General features: G+C 44.8%; 1 protein-coding gene across 9 annotated transcripts in view; it reads left to right on the forward strand.

Annotated features, from left to right (window-relative positions):
- Positions 1-20,023, forward strand: part of LOC139672047 (bifunctional heparan sulfate N-deacetylase/N-sulfotransferase 3) — a 94,802-nt gene that overhangs the window by 40,040 nt on the left and 34,739 nt on the right. The window contains exons 1-4 of one of the 9 annotated variants that reach the window (XM_071555465.1): positions 7,114-7,643; positions 8,141-8,288; positions 8,632-8,988; positions 13,170-14,296. In XM_071555465.1, coding sequence (XP_071411566.1) covers positions 13,316-14,296 — 981 coding nt within the window. In that variant the 5' untranslated portion in view covers positions 7,114-7,643; positions 8,141-8,288; positions 8,632-8,988; positions 13,170-13,315. The other 8 variants (XM_071555467.1, XM_071555464.1, XM_071555463.1 and 5 more) reach the window with 8 other exon arrangements.

A 20,023-nucleotide genomic window follows, 5' to 3' on the forward strand; every position in this document is an offset into this window, starting at 1 on the left:
CCTGCTCTGTGTGTCAGTGCAGGGGTTTGTCTCTCAGAAGAGGCTCCAGAGGCAGAGAGTGCAGTGCACACAACGTGGGGATGGAGGCAAAGAGGGGCAGCTTTAATTCTTTGGCTCCAATAACACTCCAATAACATGTGGCAGCAGCTGGGTAGTGATAGCTGTCCCAGCACAGGAGCAGAGTCACTGGGGAGGCAGTGGCAGGACAGAAGCTGGGTGGCACCTGTGCCCTGTGCCAGGGAGGGCCCTGCCCCAGAACTCCTGCAGGGCCACGGAGCCCGTGCTGGCACAGCTCAGAGCACGTGGGGAGAGGCCACAGCAGCCTAAAATACACCTGCACAGGCCCTGGGATTGAGCAGCAGAGTCTGCAGAGATGGATTTTTGAGGAGAATGTGTCCCTGTTCAGCACAGTCATTCATCTTCATCTACTGAGACACAGAGCACAGCCAAGTGTGCATAAATCATCCCTGTTTGTTCTGTTTGTGCTGTGCGTGGAGGGGATTAGAGCACTTTGGACACTGTTTATGTCACAGAGGAGAAACAGTGCAGTGTTAAGATAAAGGAGAATACTCCTTTGCTGCAGGCAGAACATGCACCTCCAACAGGCTGCAGTCTGGAACAAGCTGTGAACAGCAAACAGTGTTTGGAACAGCAAAAATACTATTTCTAGCCAAATAATGAAAAAACAATGCCCTGTACTAACTGAGAAGGTCTGACAGTGCCCCTCAGTGAGAAATACCTGATACAAAAATGGATGAGGTGTTACCTCCTCAGCAGAAAGCAGAGCTCCTGAGTTCCTTTGCTGCCTGTGGGGCTCATTGGCATGAGCTAGGGCCTTTGTTTTGAGCTCAGGGTGCCTCAGCCTTCCCAAAGCCTCCTGTGCCCAGGCCTCTGGGTCTGAACCGCTCCAGAGGCTGCTCCTGTGTGTCCAGCCACGTGTGTGCTGCATTTCTGTGCAGGATCCAGACTTCAAACACGATCCAGGTGGTTCCAAGTCACACTGCAAAGCACAGAGCAGTTGTCAGAGAATGGCAGCTGTGCTGTCAGGCAGCAGCAATCTGGCTGTGCTCCCCCTGCTGAGCTGAGGGCTGGTGGGAGCACAGTCACTGCTCACACAGCCACACAGTCACAGGGGCACAGAGTGGGCAGAGCCGTGTCTGGGTGCTGTGACACTCAGCTCAGTTCTGCAGCTGCTCCCGTGCCCTGTCCCTGGAGCTCATGGCCCAGGAGAAGGCACCACATGCCAGGGCTGTGCCACACATTGGGCAATGGGCAATGACATAAAATGGTCAGGCTGACATGTGGGGCAGTGCCAAAACATTATTTTCTAGGCACAGCTCCCGGGCAACTGCACAGGGAATTCCATACAAACCTGTGGCATTATGCAGCATTAGAATTCCCTGCTGTTACATGGCTACCAGCTGCAGCTTCAGGCTCCTGCAGTTTATGCTCTAGAACAACACAGGCTGAAAAGGAGAATTAAACTCCTTGTGACAGGAGCCACCTTGTCCTGTATTTGCACAATATCTGGGGCAGTGGGGCACTAATAACAATAGGAAATCTCAGCTTTTCATTTGAATCTTCAGTCTCTCTGGGTTAGCATTTGCCTTTAAGGTGACTTAACAGTTTGCATGTAATTACAGTCTCTGAGTCTTTGAAAAGAACTGTTTCTCTTGAGTTTTCTGAGTGAAAGAAAATACCCTTATTAGCCTGTAACCTCTTTTAAATCCCTGTCCCATATGGTATTCATGTGGCATCACATATTAGAATATAGGCCAATACCCTGGGTAATGTGTGCTACCATGAATATCCTGCCTTGATGAACAGGGTAATTAAGATCTCTGTGCATGGTGCATGTCTGCAAATGGGCAACCCATTGGTGTAATTCCTTAGGATTAAATCAAAATAATATATGGCAAACACAAGAGTTCTACCAGCCTGTCTGATATTTGAATCCATTTCATGTTTGGGGACAGCTGAAATATTAATGGGCAGAAAAGTAAAAGTATTCAAATTAATTCTAGCAGGAAAGACAACAATTTCCCCCTCTTTTTCTTTCTTTACCTGTTGACTTCTGGGACAAATGACAACCTGACACGTTTCCCTGGAGGCAACATCTTGTGTTGCAGAGTACAAGCTTTCATTAAAAGCTGATGCCTCTGGAGATGTTCCTGTTCCTGTGAACAGAATGGAGGTGCTTTTCTTCCCCTGAGAGGAACAACCAACAAACCCCCACAGCTGTTCCAGCCAGAGCAGCCTCAGCGTCAGTGGGTTTGCTGTCACTGTGCCTGTTGTGGGTGATGTCCCAGCACAATAAACGGTATGAGGGCACTGGGATCGATAGGATCCTCTTCAGTCATCAAGCCCAGGCCAGCACTGTGATGAACAACGTGTGCTGGTCACTCAAGCTCCATCTCAGAGGTAACTGTGCTTTATGTCCCTGCTGCTCACAGAGTGGGTCTGCTTCATTCTGGTGATTTAAGAGCTGCTTCTAATTTCCTGCCTAGCTGTACACCAGTTCTACCCAATCATTATTAGGCCAAAAATCTCTTTTGTCTTCAATACTCGTTATCTACCACTGGGCATTTGTCTCTCCCCATCACAAGCTGCACCCACATCACCTCTGAATCTTCACCTCGAGCATCCTGTGACAGGCTGTGTATTCATTCCCCTGGTGATGGCAACAGCTCTTCTCTCCACTTCTTTCACTTTGAATCCCTTTCCCTGAACTTTAACTGGCGTTCCAGGTGAGGTTTTACCTCAGTCTCATGCAATAGCAGCAAATCTTCCAGTATTTCCACCTCTTCTTTCCCTCTGCAAGCTCTGCCTGTGGTATTTTCTAGACACATCCCTGTGGCAGCTCACAGACATTCTCTGACTTCTATTGTACCCACGTCCTTCTCCCCTCAGTGATTCGCAGCTGCTGAGCTCTCCGTCTGGAGCACAGCCTGTCACTGACCCTGCGGGGTGTTTCCTGCTTGGGAACAACTTCCCTCTCTATGCAGCCTCCTCTGCTCCCTACTCTGTGTTTGCTGCTGCACACCCTCCTGTTCTGTGCAGCCTCCTCTGCTCCCTACTCTGTGTTTGCTGCTGCTCGACCTTCTGATGCTGTGCAGCCTCCTCTGCTCTCTGCTCTGTTTGCTGCTGCACACCCTCCTGCTCTGTGCAACCTCCTCTGCTCTCTGCTCTGTGTTTGCTGCTACACACTCTCCTGCTCTGTGCAGCCTCCTCTGCTCCCTGCTCTGTGTTTGCTGCTACACACTCTCCTGCTCTGTGCAGCCTCCTCTGCTCCCTGCTCTGTGTTTGCTGCTGCACACCCTCCTGCTCTGTGCAGCCTCCTCTGCTCCCTACTCTGTGTTTGCTGCTGCACACCCTCCTGCTCTGTGCAGCCTCCTCTGCTCTCTGCTCTGTGTTTGCTGCTACACACTCTCCTGCTCTGTGCAGCCTCCTCTGCTCTCTGCTCTGTGTTTGCTGCTGCACACCCTCCTGCTCTGTGCAGCCTCCTCTGCTCCCTGCTGTATTTGCTGCTGCTCAATCTCCTGCTCTGTGCAGCCTCCTGTGCTCCCTGCTCTGTGTTTGCTGCTGTGCAGCCTCCTCTGGTCACTGCTCTGTGTGTGCTGCCCCAAGGCTGGGGCAGCTGGGCCGTGCTGGGAATGCTGAATGTTCAGGGGCACAGGGGCAGGGGGAGTGTATTTGGGTAGAAATAAGGGAAGGGCGTGAGGAAGTTAAGGCAGCACTGAAGGATGCTGCTTTTCTTTAAAAAACAATAACTAAATTCACCATGTTCTCCAGAGTTACTTTTGCTAAGGGAAAGATGAAATTATGACAATTTTCTCAGCTGCCTGTGGATGACATTCTGCTTTGGGAAGCATTTGGATTATTGCTTGACTGAAACGCTGGGTACAGCAATTTAATGTTTTCCCTCTTTGCCTGCACTTTTTTAGAACTTTTCCTTTGTTATTGATGGGAAAACTTAATTGATTTTAAGGGAACGATGCCAGTCCTTCTTAGCCCAGAGTATGCCCTATTTTATTATGTATCTTAAATCAATTTTAACAGAACTTTTAATTACATACTGCTTTCTTTAAAAGGGCAAAGATGCTTTAAAGGGTTGTTTGTGCTTATAACAACTTGGTTTCTTTTTAATTATCTTCCATCCCCATTATCACTTCCCTGTAACCAATTTCAATAGTGCTAAGGAGCTTTCACTCAAATTGACATACATTCAAAACAACTCACTAAAATGAATACATTCTGAATCTATGCTTCTATTTTTTTGCATATTTATTAAGTCTGAACTTAGGACCCTGATATAATGGGAAGGAAGAGTCTTTCCTCCCTTTTTATAGGCAAATTCCCTGGTAACTTGCGACAGAAAATGCTCAGTCCTCCTCATTAATGGATCTGTCTCACACCTCACACGGCATGTGACTGGAGCAGTAAGGGATGGGGTTTGAGCTCAGAACAGACATTGCTAATGAATTTCTGGGCTTCTTCAATTCCAAAGCTGCCCATTTGATCATTGTACAGAGATGACAATTGTCTCGACACCCTGATTAACATGGAACAAAAACATATTCATAACAACAGTTTATTCTAAGCCTGGAGATAAAACTGCCTTTCTGCTGCCAAGTACTCATCACCCACAGTGTGTAATTAGCATCTTGCTTTCCACTGGCTTGAAAGGTACTACTACAATGAATGCAGATAGGGGGATTTTTTGTAGGCTAAGGTATTGAAAATTAAATAGAAAGTACTGAAAAGAAATTATAAATGTGTTTTCCATCTGAAAACCAGTGGCTTTTTAGAGAAAATCCATAAGCGTGGCTGCCTTCCTGTATTGTTTGCTGCAGAACAGTCATTAAACACTTCACAAATGAAGGGTATTGTGATAACAGTGGTGGAACAATGGACTTCAGTTATGGACTGGAACAATGTTGGGGATTTTTTCTTCTCTGAGATCAGCTAATGTGTTTTTGCCCACAAGTCAAAATCTTAGGCCACATTTTCCTCTTCATTATATAGAGGAAGCTTGTAAAGAAAACCTTTTCCAATATAACAAGTTTATGATTAATCCTTAGAGCATCACTAATCTACAGCAACTTTGCCTTTTGAGTAGTAGCATTTGTAATAGCTTTAAAAGTAATAATGAAATTACTGGTACAAGCACTTGCCTGGATGCTCCTTGTTTTCATACTCCTGGAATACCTCACTGTAATGGCTTCCTGCAAGGCAATGCCTACAAAAATACAGGCAATAATCAGTGTTAGGTTTAAAGATGTATCTAAACTTTGAAATGACAGGACTAGATAAAATATTTCTTTATTAATTGGAAATTCCTGTTATTACAAGTAACTCTGCAGTCAAAGACCTTTTCCTGGCTTATGGAATCATGTCCAAAGTAATCAGTCAATCTTACAGATGCAGTTTGTGGTGGAAGTTGTAGTAATAAAAATGCCTAAATTTTGCACAGATTTCAGCAGGACCAAGAGTTCATTTGCAGACTTAGAACAATGCAACGATTAGAACTGTTTCTTGCAGTTGTAGCCCCTAGAGGTAAGACCCTGAAGCAAGACAGGATTCAGATCATTTGAGAAAGAGAAAGATTGCTGGTTATGCCAAAGGAGGAAGCACTGAGTGAAACTTGAATGTGAAGCAGAATAGGAATGAGAAGGAGAGCATTCACATCTAGAGGCCAGCAGCTAGAAAGGCAGAAAGTGAGGCCTTAGACCATAACGCAGACTAGCAGTGGTCTAGATATGCCTCTCTTTTGTCTACAGTGCAGTAGAGGACCAGTTTTCCTCCTCTCTAATTTCCTGTCTGTATTTACTACTCATTTACCTATTCTCTTGTGAGCTACTCTTGGCCACAAACCCTGGCCAGCAGCACAGTCAGCAGTGTCTGAGATATATTGCTCACAGAATGGCTGAGACATCATGCCCAGCTCATGCTGCAGCGACAGCTCAAGAGCAAACAACTGAACAGCAGCCCCAGGAAAGCTGAAAGCTGTTCATGTTCCTGCCAGAAGCGCTGGGGGCCGCAGCTCTGCCTGCAGTGCCTCAGCCCGGAGGGAGGGATGTCTGGCACAGCTCTGGCAGCACCCAAGTGCTTCGAGGACAGCTCCTGTCCCTGCTGGCCACGGGCACTGAACGCTGTGCCAGCTGCTCAGAACGAATGGCAGGAGGGAACCCAAACCCTGAATGTGAGCTCATCCAGCAATGACAGTCCCTTCGGGCTGCCTTGTGCCCCACACCTGAAAGAGAGCCCCTGGTAGGAAAAGCCCTTTGTAACAGAGCAGCTCCAAACCCAGGCAGCATCAGCAGTTCCTGCATTCCAGAGGCTTCATGGGGGAGGAAACTGCTTTCAGTAGAATATTGAGAGGGCAACAGGATTTCCAATGAACTCTATGTCAGGGGTTACCAACCTCACCCAGGGTAAGTCCTTGTGACAGTCCTCTGTCCTTCCAGCCTGGCTCATGGAACCTGGGACCTCACCCTGCTTTGCAGCTTAAAGACATTAAAATTTGGGGTGTTGAGGGTGCATCATGAGAATAAAAGGGAGGGAAGAAAAGGATCAAGCAGTAAAAAACAGTATTCCTGAATTAATTGCTCTAAATTCTGCTGATGTTTGGAAAGCAACGTTCAGGTGGCTGTAGCTTTTTTTCCTTTGAGTTTTTGCCTTCAGTTGATCATAGAAGGGAAGGTTTGGGCAGACCTGCCAGTGACAGAGTTAATCCAATGTATTGAACTGTCAGCCATCAGGTGAGCTCACAATCGCCAGGCAATTGTGAGGGAAATTAACCACATCGAGAGGGCACTTGTACGATTTATTAATTTTATTTCCCATTTGTGAGAGCTAATTCAGTTCCGACAGGGACCCGTAACTCCCTCAGCTGCGGTGCTGGAACAGCAGCCCCATCTCCAGAGCGAAGGATGCAGGAATCGGCGAGAAACACTGAGGGGCTGACTGTTTAACACGGGGCTGGGAAATTCACATTCCTGCAGGATTTTAACCCCACATTGTCCTAAGGAAACGTATCTGCCCTTCGGGAATTGCCACCCCTGTGCTCTCCCTGGGAACCGGCTCGGCGGTGCCAGCGCTGCCCCTGCTCCGGCAGCCCCGGCTGGGCAGGAGGGCGCAGTTCCCTCCCCTCGGCACGGCTGGGCAGGGGCTCGCCGCCTTCCTGGGAGAGCAGCGAGAAATGTTCCCAGCTCCATCCTTTGTTTGGAACAGGAGCCACAGCCCCACAGCGGCAGGGAGAGACGGATAGAGGGAGGGAGCCCTCGCGAAGGAGGCGCCGCGGGCGCGGCTGTGGGGGCTCAGGGGGCTCGGCCTGAGGGGCGGGGGCTGAGGGGGCTCGGCCTGAAGGGGCTCGGCCTGAGGGGCCGCGCCAAGCCCGCCCCGGCCCGGCCGAGCCCCGCGGAGGGCGCGGCTGTGGGGGCGACGCGGCTGAGCCCCCGCCCGGCCCGAGCCGCGAGCGCGGAGCGGCTCCTCCTCCGGGAGGGCCCGGCGGGAGCGCCGCGGCGGCTCCGCGCCCGCCCCGGGCCGGCGGCTGTGCCGGAGGAGCCTCCGCGGAGCAGACGGCGGGTCCGTGCCGTGCCGGCGGCTGTGCCGAGGGAGCCCCCGCGCAGCAGCGCCCGCAGGTACCGAGCGGGGCGGGCGGGGTCGGGCCCGGCGGGGCGAGGCCGCAGCGCGGCGGGACGGAACGGGCGGGCCCCGGCAGAGCCGAGCCCGAGCCGGGGCGCTGCCGCGCTGTTCATCGGCTGCGGGGCTGTGCCCTCCGTTCCCCGCGCTCGGCACGGCCCCTCAGCAGCCCTGCCGGGGCTTCTCCCTTTTCCGCCCCTCACGGAGCTGCTCTGCGCGATGCGGTTGCCCTCTGGTGTTTGTGGGAATTGGTTATGCTCTGACGGGGAACAAAATTAACGTGGTGCGGTAATTGTTAATAATTTGAGGTGTTTATCTCTGCTTGGACTCCCAGATCCCGTCAGGAATTGGTGCGTGTCGCTGCTCGGTTCAGCTGTCACGGGCAGCCTTCGGCAAAGGCATAAAACTAATACATTACTTAATTCACTACTTGATGTGCTGGATAATTGCTTCAGGTTTTGGTGTGGTGGGTTGGGATTTTTTTTCTTCTTGATAGAATGGAAAGTGGAAGAAGTGGGATTTCGCTCCGTGGCAGCCTCCCCGGTCGGGTCTGTGGAAAGCTTTGATGGTGCTGAACTCTGATTATTAACTCTACATTGGCTCGTGCTTGGCCCCTGTGGGGGAAAAGAAGGCAAAGCAAAGGTGTGGGTATGGACCAGAGAATGTGCTGTACGTTTATCTTAAAAACCTTGAGGTAGTCGTGTGGTCTTTAGATACTATTGTTTCTACAAGTGCTGAAAAATAGTAGGGTTTATCTCAGAAAAATTGTATGTGATGTCTTATGCTTTATGATATTTCAGTTGAAAGTATCATATGAAGGTAAAGTAGTAATTTGAAGGCCAAACCCAACTTCTGTGTTCTGTTAAAATCTTCCGAGCCTTCTTTTAAACTGGCTTTAAATACTGTATATTTAATCTTTGTAAATATCCTTTAATGACAGACTGTGAGGCGTAAATTCCTGTCCTGTGAGGGTCTCTTGTACTGCAGGAGCCGATGCAGCACGGAGCTGAGGAGATCATAGGGACAATAGAACCTGAGGAGTGCTTGCCCCACGGACTTCAAAAAGCATTTCTGTCCACCAGAATGGTTGTTCTGCCGAAGCCATTCCCTTTTTTTTTTTTTGGCAGATATGAGATAATGTAAGCCCTTCAGTAGTCACACATTCCGGCGCTTGTCATGTGACACCAAAGGGTCCCAAAGACTTCCCTTGACAGTTGATGTCTCATATCACCATCTTTTCAAGTCGAAGATGTCTTTTTAGTATGCAGTCATGAGGTCTCACTCTCAGCCTGAATTTACTCATCTGAGTTGTCACTGCTTGAATACTCCAATCACTACAATCATGTAAGTAGCAGTACTCAGTATTTAGAGCCTACTTTCATATTTTTGTAATTGATTTAAAAATCTGAGCACTACTGTCCCTCCCAGGTTTGGTTGTCTTCAAATGCACTTTGCTGCTTCCTACCTTGTCGTTTGTATCTCCAAAGATTTCCATTTTAGTAATACTGGTATGACTCCAGAGTACTTCATTTAAGGTCATGTTTTATAGTGACTGGCCAGAGCAGACCTGTGTGTTCAGGGAAATTAAATAGCATTCTGATCAGTGGAGATGTAAATGGCTACATTAACATGCTGAATACTATGTCAATTTTTTGGTCCAGTCTTTATTTAAAACTTAGCCTTCATTTAATATATCAGCAGTATGTCACTAGCACTGTGGTAGTGGCCAGGTGGGTAAAGAACAGAACCAGAATACAGTGATGGGGATTTTTAGAAGGGGAGACTTCTTGCGAGGCTGCTGTGCTATTTACTGGATAAGTTGTAATGCCAGGAAACAAAAATTGAAGACTTAGAATTTCATGTTCTTTGTATTTGCTGCTTCTCATTAGTGGGCTGTCCCCAGCCAGTGCTGTCTCATGGAAGTATTTCCATTAGGGTTATCATACTGAAGTGATTTGCAGAAGGCAAGAATTTGGTCATTTATGTTTACCAGTGAAACAACAAGCCAAGGGAGGCTGCAAATAGCAGGAACTCTCCAGGTGCCTTAAGATGTGGTTCAGCTCTTTTGAGCTCATCATGGTGTTTGTCCTCTCATCAGAGCTGCCCTGTCAGTGAATTAAAAAAAACCAAGCCAAACCAAAAACCCCCAAACAAACCCATAGCTGAAGATGTCTGTTCTAATGCATCTGTCTGGGGCAAGGTGCTGCAGACACCTGTAGTTGTGGCTGCCCAGCAGTACTGCTTGGGATAGTAAATCTTCTGCTTAATAAGGTGATGCTTCTTTCCTGTACCCAGAACTACTCCTGGGCTGCAGAGATCACTTCTACAGTAGATGAGAAGGACGTTGAGCCTTGCTGTGTGTACTCAGAGTAAAATGCAAAGCTTGCTTCCATGACTCAGCTTTCTCTCAGCAAGATCAGCTCCTCTGTAGTGAGTCCATAACTTCAAAACAAATTCTGAATATTCAGACATGTTAATATTCACCTTAAAGGAAGCATTTTGATACCTTATACTTGGAACAGGTAGAGGGTTCTGCTCTGAATTTCTTGGTGGTGTGAAAATAAAAAATAGAAGAACAAATGCAGATTCTTCTAAAGCAATAAGGTTCAAGATGAAGGAAAAATGAGGCAGATGTTATTTCTTCAGACCATGGAAAAAAGACCATACAAATTCTTTTATGGGCAAAACTTTCCCCAGAAGTACCTTTATGGAACATAGGATTCACTGAAACAATACTAACAAGCTTGAACTCTTGCAAAGAGTTTCTAGACTCTTTGATTATTTTTTTCTTTGAGCTTTTTTCTTATACCTGAATTTTTTTATTGCTCTTTGAGTTATAATGGCTTCTTTCTTCTGTAAAATACTGTATTCTTTTGTTAAGAAAGTAGAACTCCCTAAGTACTGTCCTCTTCTAACAGCTCATGCAGTGTTGGTACCTTCTGAATTACACCCTTGGTCTGGTTTTGCTGTTAGAAGTGATGGCAAACAGGGACTATTTTCCCTGAAGCCATATCTGAAGGACTGATAAAGGCCACTGTGGAGGTCTCAGTAGGTCCCCCCGTGTGCTGTGGGTGGTGCCCCTCAAAGATGTCTCTGGCTCTGTCAGGTTGGGTGCAGGATGAATTATTTTAGCATGTGCTGTAGGACAGCATCAGAATATCCACCAAGTCCTGTTGCTCCAAGTAAAATGCTGCTGTTCCTCGAGGAAAGCAATTGTACCTTGTCAAGGCTTTGAAACTATTTTGGTATTATTAAATGCATGTTTTCTTTGTGGTTTTTATTTTATTCTTTCTGTATTCTTTCGAACTCTTGCCATGCAGACCAGTCCTTAAGTAAGTGAAAACCACATAAGCATCAGGCTGATACAAGAGGGCGTACATTGAAAGACTTGTGCCTGCTCTGTTCCGTTCCCCTTCCTTACTGTCTTCAGTGTGCCAAGGCTGGCTGTGTCCTGCTGTGTCCCAGAGAATTCCAGATTCCTCAGAGCCAAACCTCACATCTCTCTTGGCATTTCCAGTCACTCCTCCTCACAGCTGCGCTCTGCAGCCTCAGGGGGCACCTGCAATTGGGAGCTAAGGATACAATGACAGGGGTTTTTGTGAAGGAAATAGTGGTTCCTGGGCTGGCTCCAGATTTTCTTCTCCGTGGAATGGAATTAGGAACCGTGTCCATGCTGCAAATGTTTCCTGGGTTACAACCCTTCTGTGATACCCAGTTCAAACAGCTCTGTCTAATCAGCCCTTCTTGCTATGAGCTTAGGTCAGTGTCAATTCTCATTTTTTCTTTATCTACACCAGCCAGGTCTGTGGTTATTGAAGAGGAGTAGGAGAATGTTCAGCTTTTCTACACAAGGCAGTAAGTGTTAATTTTAGACACTAAAATTACGTATTTCTTGGCACTCAGGCAGCTGAATTGGAAATGCAAAACGAGGAGAACCCTTCGTGTGTGTAATGAAAAATCGTCTGTCTGGAAACATTCCTCTGGTTTTACTCATTCAGGATGGAGCTCCCTCTTTGTCACCTGACTTCTTGCTTCTTAAGTATCTCTTTTCTGCTATCTCAAGTGATACTCTTTAAGTTAGAGTGGCAAGGATCAGACCATCTCAGTACTGGAAAATGTTCTTTGGCTTCTTCTAAGAGTACTTTCATATTGTTGTTAGGTCTTTATATGTTCTTCACCTTGTTGTCATGTGAGTGCCTCTAGAAACTGAGCTGGGATTGTGTTGCTTTTTGTCTAACGCTGATCGGTGAGCTCCGGTTCGTGGGTGCAGGGCAGGTCTCTGCCTGAAAGCCACGAGCACATCATTGTGCAGCTGCAGGGAAGGCTCAGGGCTGGGTGTGAGTCTTCCCACAACAGAAAGGGTTCGTATTAAATCACAGAATCCCAGCCTATTCTGAGTTGGAAGGGACCCACGAGGATCATCGAGTCCAACTCTTTAGTCAATGGCCCACACAGGGGATTGAACCCATGACCTTGGTGTTATTACAACCAGGTTTTAACCAACTATGCAGGTGTCTGTGAGTTAGCAGGTGAAGAGAGTAGGATTTGTCCATCCAGACAGCAGGATTATCTAGCAAGTTCCAGGTTTAAATGGAATCTTAACTATGAATAAGACAGCTTACCTACGCCTGCTCTTTGTGCTTAATGGTGCAGTTTTGATGAACAGGATGCCTTGGAGTTTCTTTTTCCCCCTACCTCATTTTTCTCCTCATTTATTTTTTTTATGCTTGCCACACTGTCCAGTTGTTTTACTCAGAACTTTTGACAGCACTTGTACTGAGGGCTTGAAAAATCACTGCTTTCCTCAAGTACAGTCTAGAGTATAAGTGTATCTTAGGTGATCTGATCTGCCTCTTAAATTAGCCTTTAATTTAATACTCTCTCTCCTCAAATTTAAGAGCTGGATTATTTTATGGCTTTTTTAATGCAAAGAAATGTGATATGCTTTTAACAATTTGAAAAACTGCATGGTCCAGTGAAATGCTATTTGTTTTCTTTTAATGTTACAGGAAAAAGGTTATGTTTTAGAAATGCTCCTGTAATGCATTTAATATAGAATATATTGGTATTTGTGTGTGCAACAGTTGAAATGTGCGTGCTTTGTTAAGAACTTCTTGGTTCTTGAAAAACTGATATAAGATAGAATTTGTTCAATCCTGTTCCCCCAGCTTGTTGGGGGCGGAAGCAAGAAGGTTATAAATTTTCTTCAGTGTTTGGGTTGTCAACAATTGCCTACTTGGAGCTAACTTTTTTTTGATAGAAAGAATTTCTGAAACACAGTAAATTCTTTGCTGTCATGTCTTGCCTTTTCAGTGCCTTTTGGGGTGAGGATTAAAGACCCTCAAATGCATGTGGCAGCTACTGAGAGCAGGAAGAAATAAGTAATAATATTGCCAAGTTTTGAGCTGTTGGTCATCCCCAAATCTCTGCCTGGCAACGACTTCTTTGCTCGCCATTGTTTTAAGTGGGATGACATTTCATAAATGCAATGCCCCAATTAAATCTCTGGTTTTGTTTTCTTCCAGACTGTATCTCCCATAAAGCTCTGTGGAAGATAGATGTGTATGCTGCAATGGTGACATAAATATTTCAGAGGACTGGAACAAGTTGTTGAGAGTCTGTGTTTGTTTTTCATGCTGCTGTCCAGAGCTATCTCAGGCAAGTAAACACCATGAGTTTTATCCTGAAACTGCACAGACATTTTCAAAGAACAGTTATCTTGCTGGCCACTTTCTGTATGGTGAGCATAGTTATTTCTGCCTACTACTTGTATAATGGCTACAAGCAGGAAAATGAACTTCCAGAAATCTCCTCAGAAGTGGAATGTGGGGATCCTCAACTCTTACCATACAAGCTGATGGAGATGAAGACCATGAAGCCTATTGATCCCCTGAGGACAGACCTTGTAGTGCTGGTGTTTGTGGAAAGCCAGTACTCAACATTAGGCCAAGATATAATAACCATCTTGGAATCCAGCAGGTTCCAGTTCCACGTTGAGATTGCGCCTGGGAAAGGTGACCTCCCAGTGCTGATAGACAAAAATAAAGGCAAATACGCTCTCATAGTATATGAAAATATTCTAAAGTATGTCAACATGGACTCTTGGAACAGAGGCCTTCTAGATAAGTACTGTATAGAATATAGTGTAGGTGTTATTGGATTTCTCAAAGGCAGTGAGAACAGCTTGCAGAGCTTTCAGTTGAAGGGGTTTCCTTTCCTTGTCCACAGCAATCTGGGTATTAAGGACTGTTGCATTAACCCTCATTCCCCACTGCTCCATGTGACTAAATCTTCCAAGCTTGAGAAAGGGCCCTTGCTTGGAAATGACTGGGCAGTTTTCCAGATTAATCACACAGCTTATCAACCAGTGATATTTGCAAAAGTAACGACACCAGAAAACCTTTCTCCACCTGCTGCTCTAAGTGCTCTCTATGCCACAGTAATTCATGACCTGGGGCTCCACGATGGGATACAACGAGTCCTTTTTGGCAATAACTTGAATTTTTGGCTGCACAAGCTGATTTTCATTGATGCCATCTCTTTCCTGTCTGGAAAGAAGCTCAGACTGTCCTTGGATAGGTACATTCTGGTTGACATAGATGACATCTTTGTTGGGAAGGAGGGAACAAGGATGAACACCAACGATGTACAGGTAAAGTATGTGCACAAATTAATTGCAGTGAAATGATGGTTTTTTATTTTGAAGTGAATAGTTGTTAATGGTTCGAATCACAGCGGCTGCAGATCAGAAAGTATGAAAGTGTTTGGGCCTTGATAGAGAAGCCAGTCTGTCTTTGAGTGGTCACTGATTGCAGGTGAAGCAGCTCCCTGAGGCTCCAGGCTGGAGAGGGGCCCTGCAGTGTTGCTTGTACTTGTACTAGAACAGAATGTAAATAAGGCTGGGTACCATCACTTGTTGTCTCTCAGGTGGCACACAAGTCCTTGCTGAGCTGAGTTCTGTAAACAGGGTGGGCACCTCTGAATTCCGTTCTCTTTGCTACATATGCAGAGTAGTCTCCTAAAAAGAGATTTAAAGACAACTGGTTGCTAAGTAACTGAAGGAGAGGGGCTAAGAGCAGTCATGTTTTCACACACAGCACAACCCACCCAACACGTACCATTCATAACAATTGTAGAGTGTTCAGCTCCCTGCTTTGATGACCCCTCTCTCTGAGCACATACCTAGTGGTGTTTGGAAACCACACAGGACTTCAGGGCTGGGCCTACTCTGAGAAGCAGGAGGTGAATGTGATGAGCAGTAGTAAATGTCAGCATAAATTGTGAAGAATAGCCTGGGTTATTGGCTGTTTGAAACAGGTTTGGATGTTAAGAGTTGCCTGCAGCATTTCACCTCACTTGTCTCTGTTTTATGGCGCTTGCTTGCAAGGAACGTGTGTTAATACTGGTCTTAAAAGCTCATTCTGTTGCTAAATGACTTGATGATTTCCATTTTAACATTTGGACTTGCACATTCCTGAAGGTCACTTTGCACTCTGCACTGCTGTTCTAGTGAGGTGATAGTTGTGGGTCAGTGGCAGTAACATCTTAACATTATTTCTTCCTGTGTACCTGGCTTGCCTTTTGTGAAGTGTTGTTCCAAAGCAGGTAATTAGAGGTCACCTTGTAGAACTGTACTTGCCTCTAGAAACTAAAATTCTGTAGGATGCTGATTGTTGGCCCCATTTATGCTAAAAATAAGGGAGAATGTTTTGTTAGAACTTTCTTAATGGAAAGAAGAACTGGGAAAAGGAGAGACATGGACAGTACTCTGTGCAGTTGGTTTTCGTTTGCTTTTAACCAAGTTTTTGGTTTTTTTCAGTGTTAATATGGTCAAGCTGCAGTAACTCTGCATATAATGCTTCCTTAAACAAAAGGGTTGAACCTGCAGTTAAACTTTAATTAGCTCTAAAATTGCAGCATACACTCTTTTCCAAGACATTCTCTTCACAGGCAACTCTAATTGAGATATAACCTCCTCGCTAAGTAGGTGTTTTCCTTGGGCAAACAAATCTCACGGGAGAGAGCGGGAATAAAGGGGAAACTTAATAAATGGGATGTCTCTGGAGAGCAGGATGGCAGTGTTTGAGTTAGGGGGGTGATTTGGGAATCTCCCAAACACAAACTCAGATTGCAGGAAAGAAATAAGGTCTGACCCACATCACTGCAGCGCTCCTGTTTCTCTGCAGAAGCAGCAGGTTCTGGTAAGAAAATACGTAAAATAAAGCCTGAATAAACCTCTCGTTGTGTTGTGCAATAGCAGTTTGAGACAGTGTGTTTTGTATTGTTTATCTTTACAAGTGACACCTTTGGGTTGTCATTTTAGGATAAGTTAGGCTGTTTAATTGCCAAAATTACTTACCAGAAACAGGAGGCTAGTGAGAAAAATTCGATTAAAGCAGATACAGAAGGATAAACTGTGTTGTTTTGGGAGAATGATTTGCAGTATGTCACAATGTAATCTTCCCAAAATAAAACTGTCAAATTAAATAGAAGTAATAGCGAGTGGAAATAACTTTTAAGTAGGATAACTTCATTTATACAGAACTGTGTTCTGAAACAGTGGAACCTGAAAAAAGTGTTCCCTTCTGATTCTTCATCTACTTATAGTTAAAATGTTCTGTTAAACATGTTGTTAGGGCTGTCAGATGCAATGCATCTTCATTACCATTAATATCAAAGGAGTTATCCTCTGTGGCACAATGACATGTGGAAGGAATGAAACACAATCAATTTGCAGGAGTTGGAAATCCGTTATTGTAAAGTTTATTTGCAGATAAATGACATTCCATTAAACAGCAGTGTTTTACTGAGCTCTGCTGCACTGACTGTGATGGAGAATTGGGCTCTGCAAGTGTGCAAAGAGGTTGCTAAATGTAAACTGTGTAATGTCAGTCCTCGAGATTAGCTCATTGCTACTAAGCTTACATTTTAAATACTAGCAATGTAGAACTGAGTAGGATGCTCTTCTGTGGTTTAATTTTGTTTGACATGTCTCCTATTTAATGTTGTCTGGGTGTACCTGGTAGAACTGTCAGCTTGCTGAGAGTAAGGTGAATGTTTCTACATGTGCTCTATTCATGCAAATCAATCTAAAACTCTTCAGGAGGCTCCCACCACTCAGGGGACCTCTGGGATTGGTTCTGACGGCTCTCTGTATGGAGAGAGCTCAGGAACTGGAGGGTTAATGCAGAACTGATGCAAAAATAAGGTGGTTGTCTGGTCCAGCCCTGCTGCTCAGGCTGGGTCATGTCCAGGTGCCTTTTGACTGTGATCAAGGAGAGAGATCTTGACTACATGTAAGTTAAGGTTTCCAGCAGAATTCCTTCTTCAGATACCTAAATGAGATGTGCAGGGAGGCCAGAATAGTTAATCCTTGGACATCAGGCTTAAGTGCCCTCCCCTGTAAAGTGTGTGAGTTGGAGCTGAGCACTTAGAAAAATTGCTGTCATAATGTTAAGGGGTAATTTTTTATCAGTATTATGTATTGACCTCAAAAGAGGTCAAGGCAAAAGCAGACCCTCTAAAATGAGTGTCTCCTGCACCTCTGAAGAGGAGGGAAAGTGATGGCACTTGAGCTTGAGTACCTACAGTGTCAGGAACACAAGCGTAAAGAGCCCTTCTGAAAATATTTTAGGAACATTGTTTATCAACCTGAATCCTGTAAAACTAGTAAGTGGTTTGTTTTAAATCTGTTTGCTAAAGAACAGATGAAATTTATTCCAATTTCACCACAGTTTCTTCAGTTAAGAAAAGAATACCCTAAAACCTTGAAGCAGTGCTTCAGATTTTTATACTACCTGACTGTTACAGATTTGCCTGTCTCTGTAAAATCTGGGCTGATAGCACAGAGTTCTTCAGTGTACCATGCTGAGTAGCTGTCACTCTGCATCCACAATAACCATCCATCTTCATATTTATTTACCTTATCTTCCTCTGGTATAATAGAAATAATGGAAGGGAGTGTTTCCATAGTCTAATTGCCTCCCACTTTGGAAATAAGCTTGGTAATATCATCTCAACATTCATTTTTCAGTAACTTTTGTGTCTCCTGTTGTCTGTCAGGCAGGAGGGACCATTATGCTGTGACAATGTTGTATTTTATTTTCCTTGTGTCTTTTAGAAAGACTAAGAGCCCGTGCAGTGCAAGTAATTCATTTAAATGGACATACAGAGAATAATCTGTCTAGATATCCACAGAGGAAGTTTATCTCAATAGACCATAATTGTCCTGGCTGACAGTCTACTAATTTAATATCTCTTTTTGTTACAGTTACTCTTTGTGAAATTTTTATGACTATAAAGCATTGAGATTTTTCAAAGGAAAAGCAGCTGAGAGCAGGGGGGAAATTAAATGTAATTTCATTTTCCTGTTGACAGTTTGTGCTGTGCTGCTGGTCTGGGCAGTGAGCTGGTCTACCTTCTCCTTCATTTCCCCAATACATGCACTTTCTGTAGTTCCTTGAGAGTTAATCACATTCTCCAAATGAAAAATTAGAACACTGTGAAATAATTTTGTCCTAATAATTAGCTGTGTGATCTTTTCTTGGCTATCTTGCCCTTTGTGTGCTTTTCAAAAGAGACGCTTTGAATTGAAGTCAGGATAGGGATCTCGTGTCTTTCTTCATGTAAGCTTAATCTTCTACACCTGTAATTATTCTTCTGTGATTGGCAAGGGAAAAGGTTTATATAAACCATATCCATTACTGAAGGGGATGACAGATCTGTTCTTGCTGTTCTATTTCGGGAGTGCTTGGGCAATGCTGAAATGGGCAGTGCAGGCTTCAGTCTGCAGTCCTTCAGCATTAGTCATGGAAGAATTGGACAAGAGCTGCACTCTGTGTACCATCTGTGCCAGACATCGTTCTCATAACAGAGGGGGTTTAGCCCCAAGGAATAAATTCAGAGCATTTTAGTCTCCATCTCCTGCACAGTCTCCCATCTCGGCCGGATTTTGAGGTTTCTAATGCAGACATTGTATCAGAGCTAGTCCCGTAACTTCCGTGGTGGGCAGAGACAACAGGAAAACAGCTCATCTCTAGGCAGGCACTGCTGAAGGGAACTGCACTTTAAAGGTCTGTAATTGTTTGTTGTTCATAAATCGCTGCTGGAGTGACTATGAACAAATATAAACATTTCCATTTGCTCAGGTCAGTCTTCCATGTTCCACAGCCAGCGCTTTCTCTGCTTGTTGCTTCCTTAGAGCACTGGTGGCCTAACCTTTTGTTTAATATAATTCTGCTTAATAACAGATTTCCCCTCTAAGAGCTAATTGTTTATTCCCTATATTAAATTCATCCACATTAGTCAGCACAGCTTAAATTATTACAGTTGTTTAAATCCCATTAAGCGACTTTTCACCCTGTGCAGCATATGTGGGAAGAACCCAGATCTTCCCATGGTAAGGCATTCGTTCCACTTGGCTCCAAATTTTAAAAATACAACCATGTGTCTTTTCAGTTACTCTTGGATAGGAATGACCTAAATATTTGCCTCGGAAGAGAAGCTCAGATGTATTCTGTGTTAAGGCAGAACTTCTGAAAGGTGCAGAAAGCCTGAGCTGTCAAGACAAAGGATAGCTCCTGTCAGAGGAGGGAGTCTGATTCTCTCAGTTAATTGCTTCTTTCTCTCCAGGATCACGTAGAAGGTTATCGGGAAAGAAATGACAGATGTGCCATCAAACGTGTCAGCTGCACAGCCACCAGAGATGCTCACAGCTATTTGCTTGCACTGAGCCATAAATCTTTCCTTTGGGGAGAGTCAAAAGAATCTTTTTAATCACCTCTTTAAATTACATAACAAGTTAATGATTAAGAACTTTGGTTCTGCTAAACCATTTTACATTCCCACTCCATTAGCCACAGTACCTTTAGACCATTGTTCAATGTGTCCACTGCGTGTTGCCTTCTCTGTTAATTTGAGCTGAAGCTCCTGAGGTATTTTATATTGACTTGTCAGAAATAGCAAGGAACAAGTGCGTTCTGTCCTTCAAAAAGTGTCAAGAAAAAGGAATATTATTAACCCTGGTGTCTCTGTCACTGTCTGGTGCCCCAGGAGGGCTGATTGACGTGAGCACATTGTTTGAGGTACAGAAGTCTGGGATATTATCCGCTGTGAGACAGTAGAGAATTAGAGAATTAGATTTCAGAACTGAAATACAACTTTAAAACAAGCTATAAAAATTGTTTTATATATTTTATGGGCTGCTACCAGCATAAAGTACACTTCACTAGTCAGTCATTGTAACATATAAAAGCAGTTTGGTTTATGTACCAACTTCTATGAATTTGAATCAAGTAAAATTGTTACAACTGCTGCTCAGTAGAACCCAGCTCTTTCTGTCAGAGCAGCTGTGCTGGTGTTGGAGATGGAAAGCTGGATA

The sequence above is a fragment of the Pithys albifrons genome, chromosome 5 (assembly GCF_047495875.1).
Source record: "Pithys albifrons albifrons isolate INPA30051 chromosome 5, PitAlb_v1, whole genome shotgun sequence".
In the NCBI taxonomy this organism is placed as follows: Eukaryota; Metazoa; Chordata; class Aves; order Passeriformes; family Thamnophilidae; genus Pithys; species Pithys albifrons.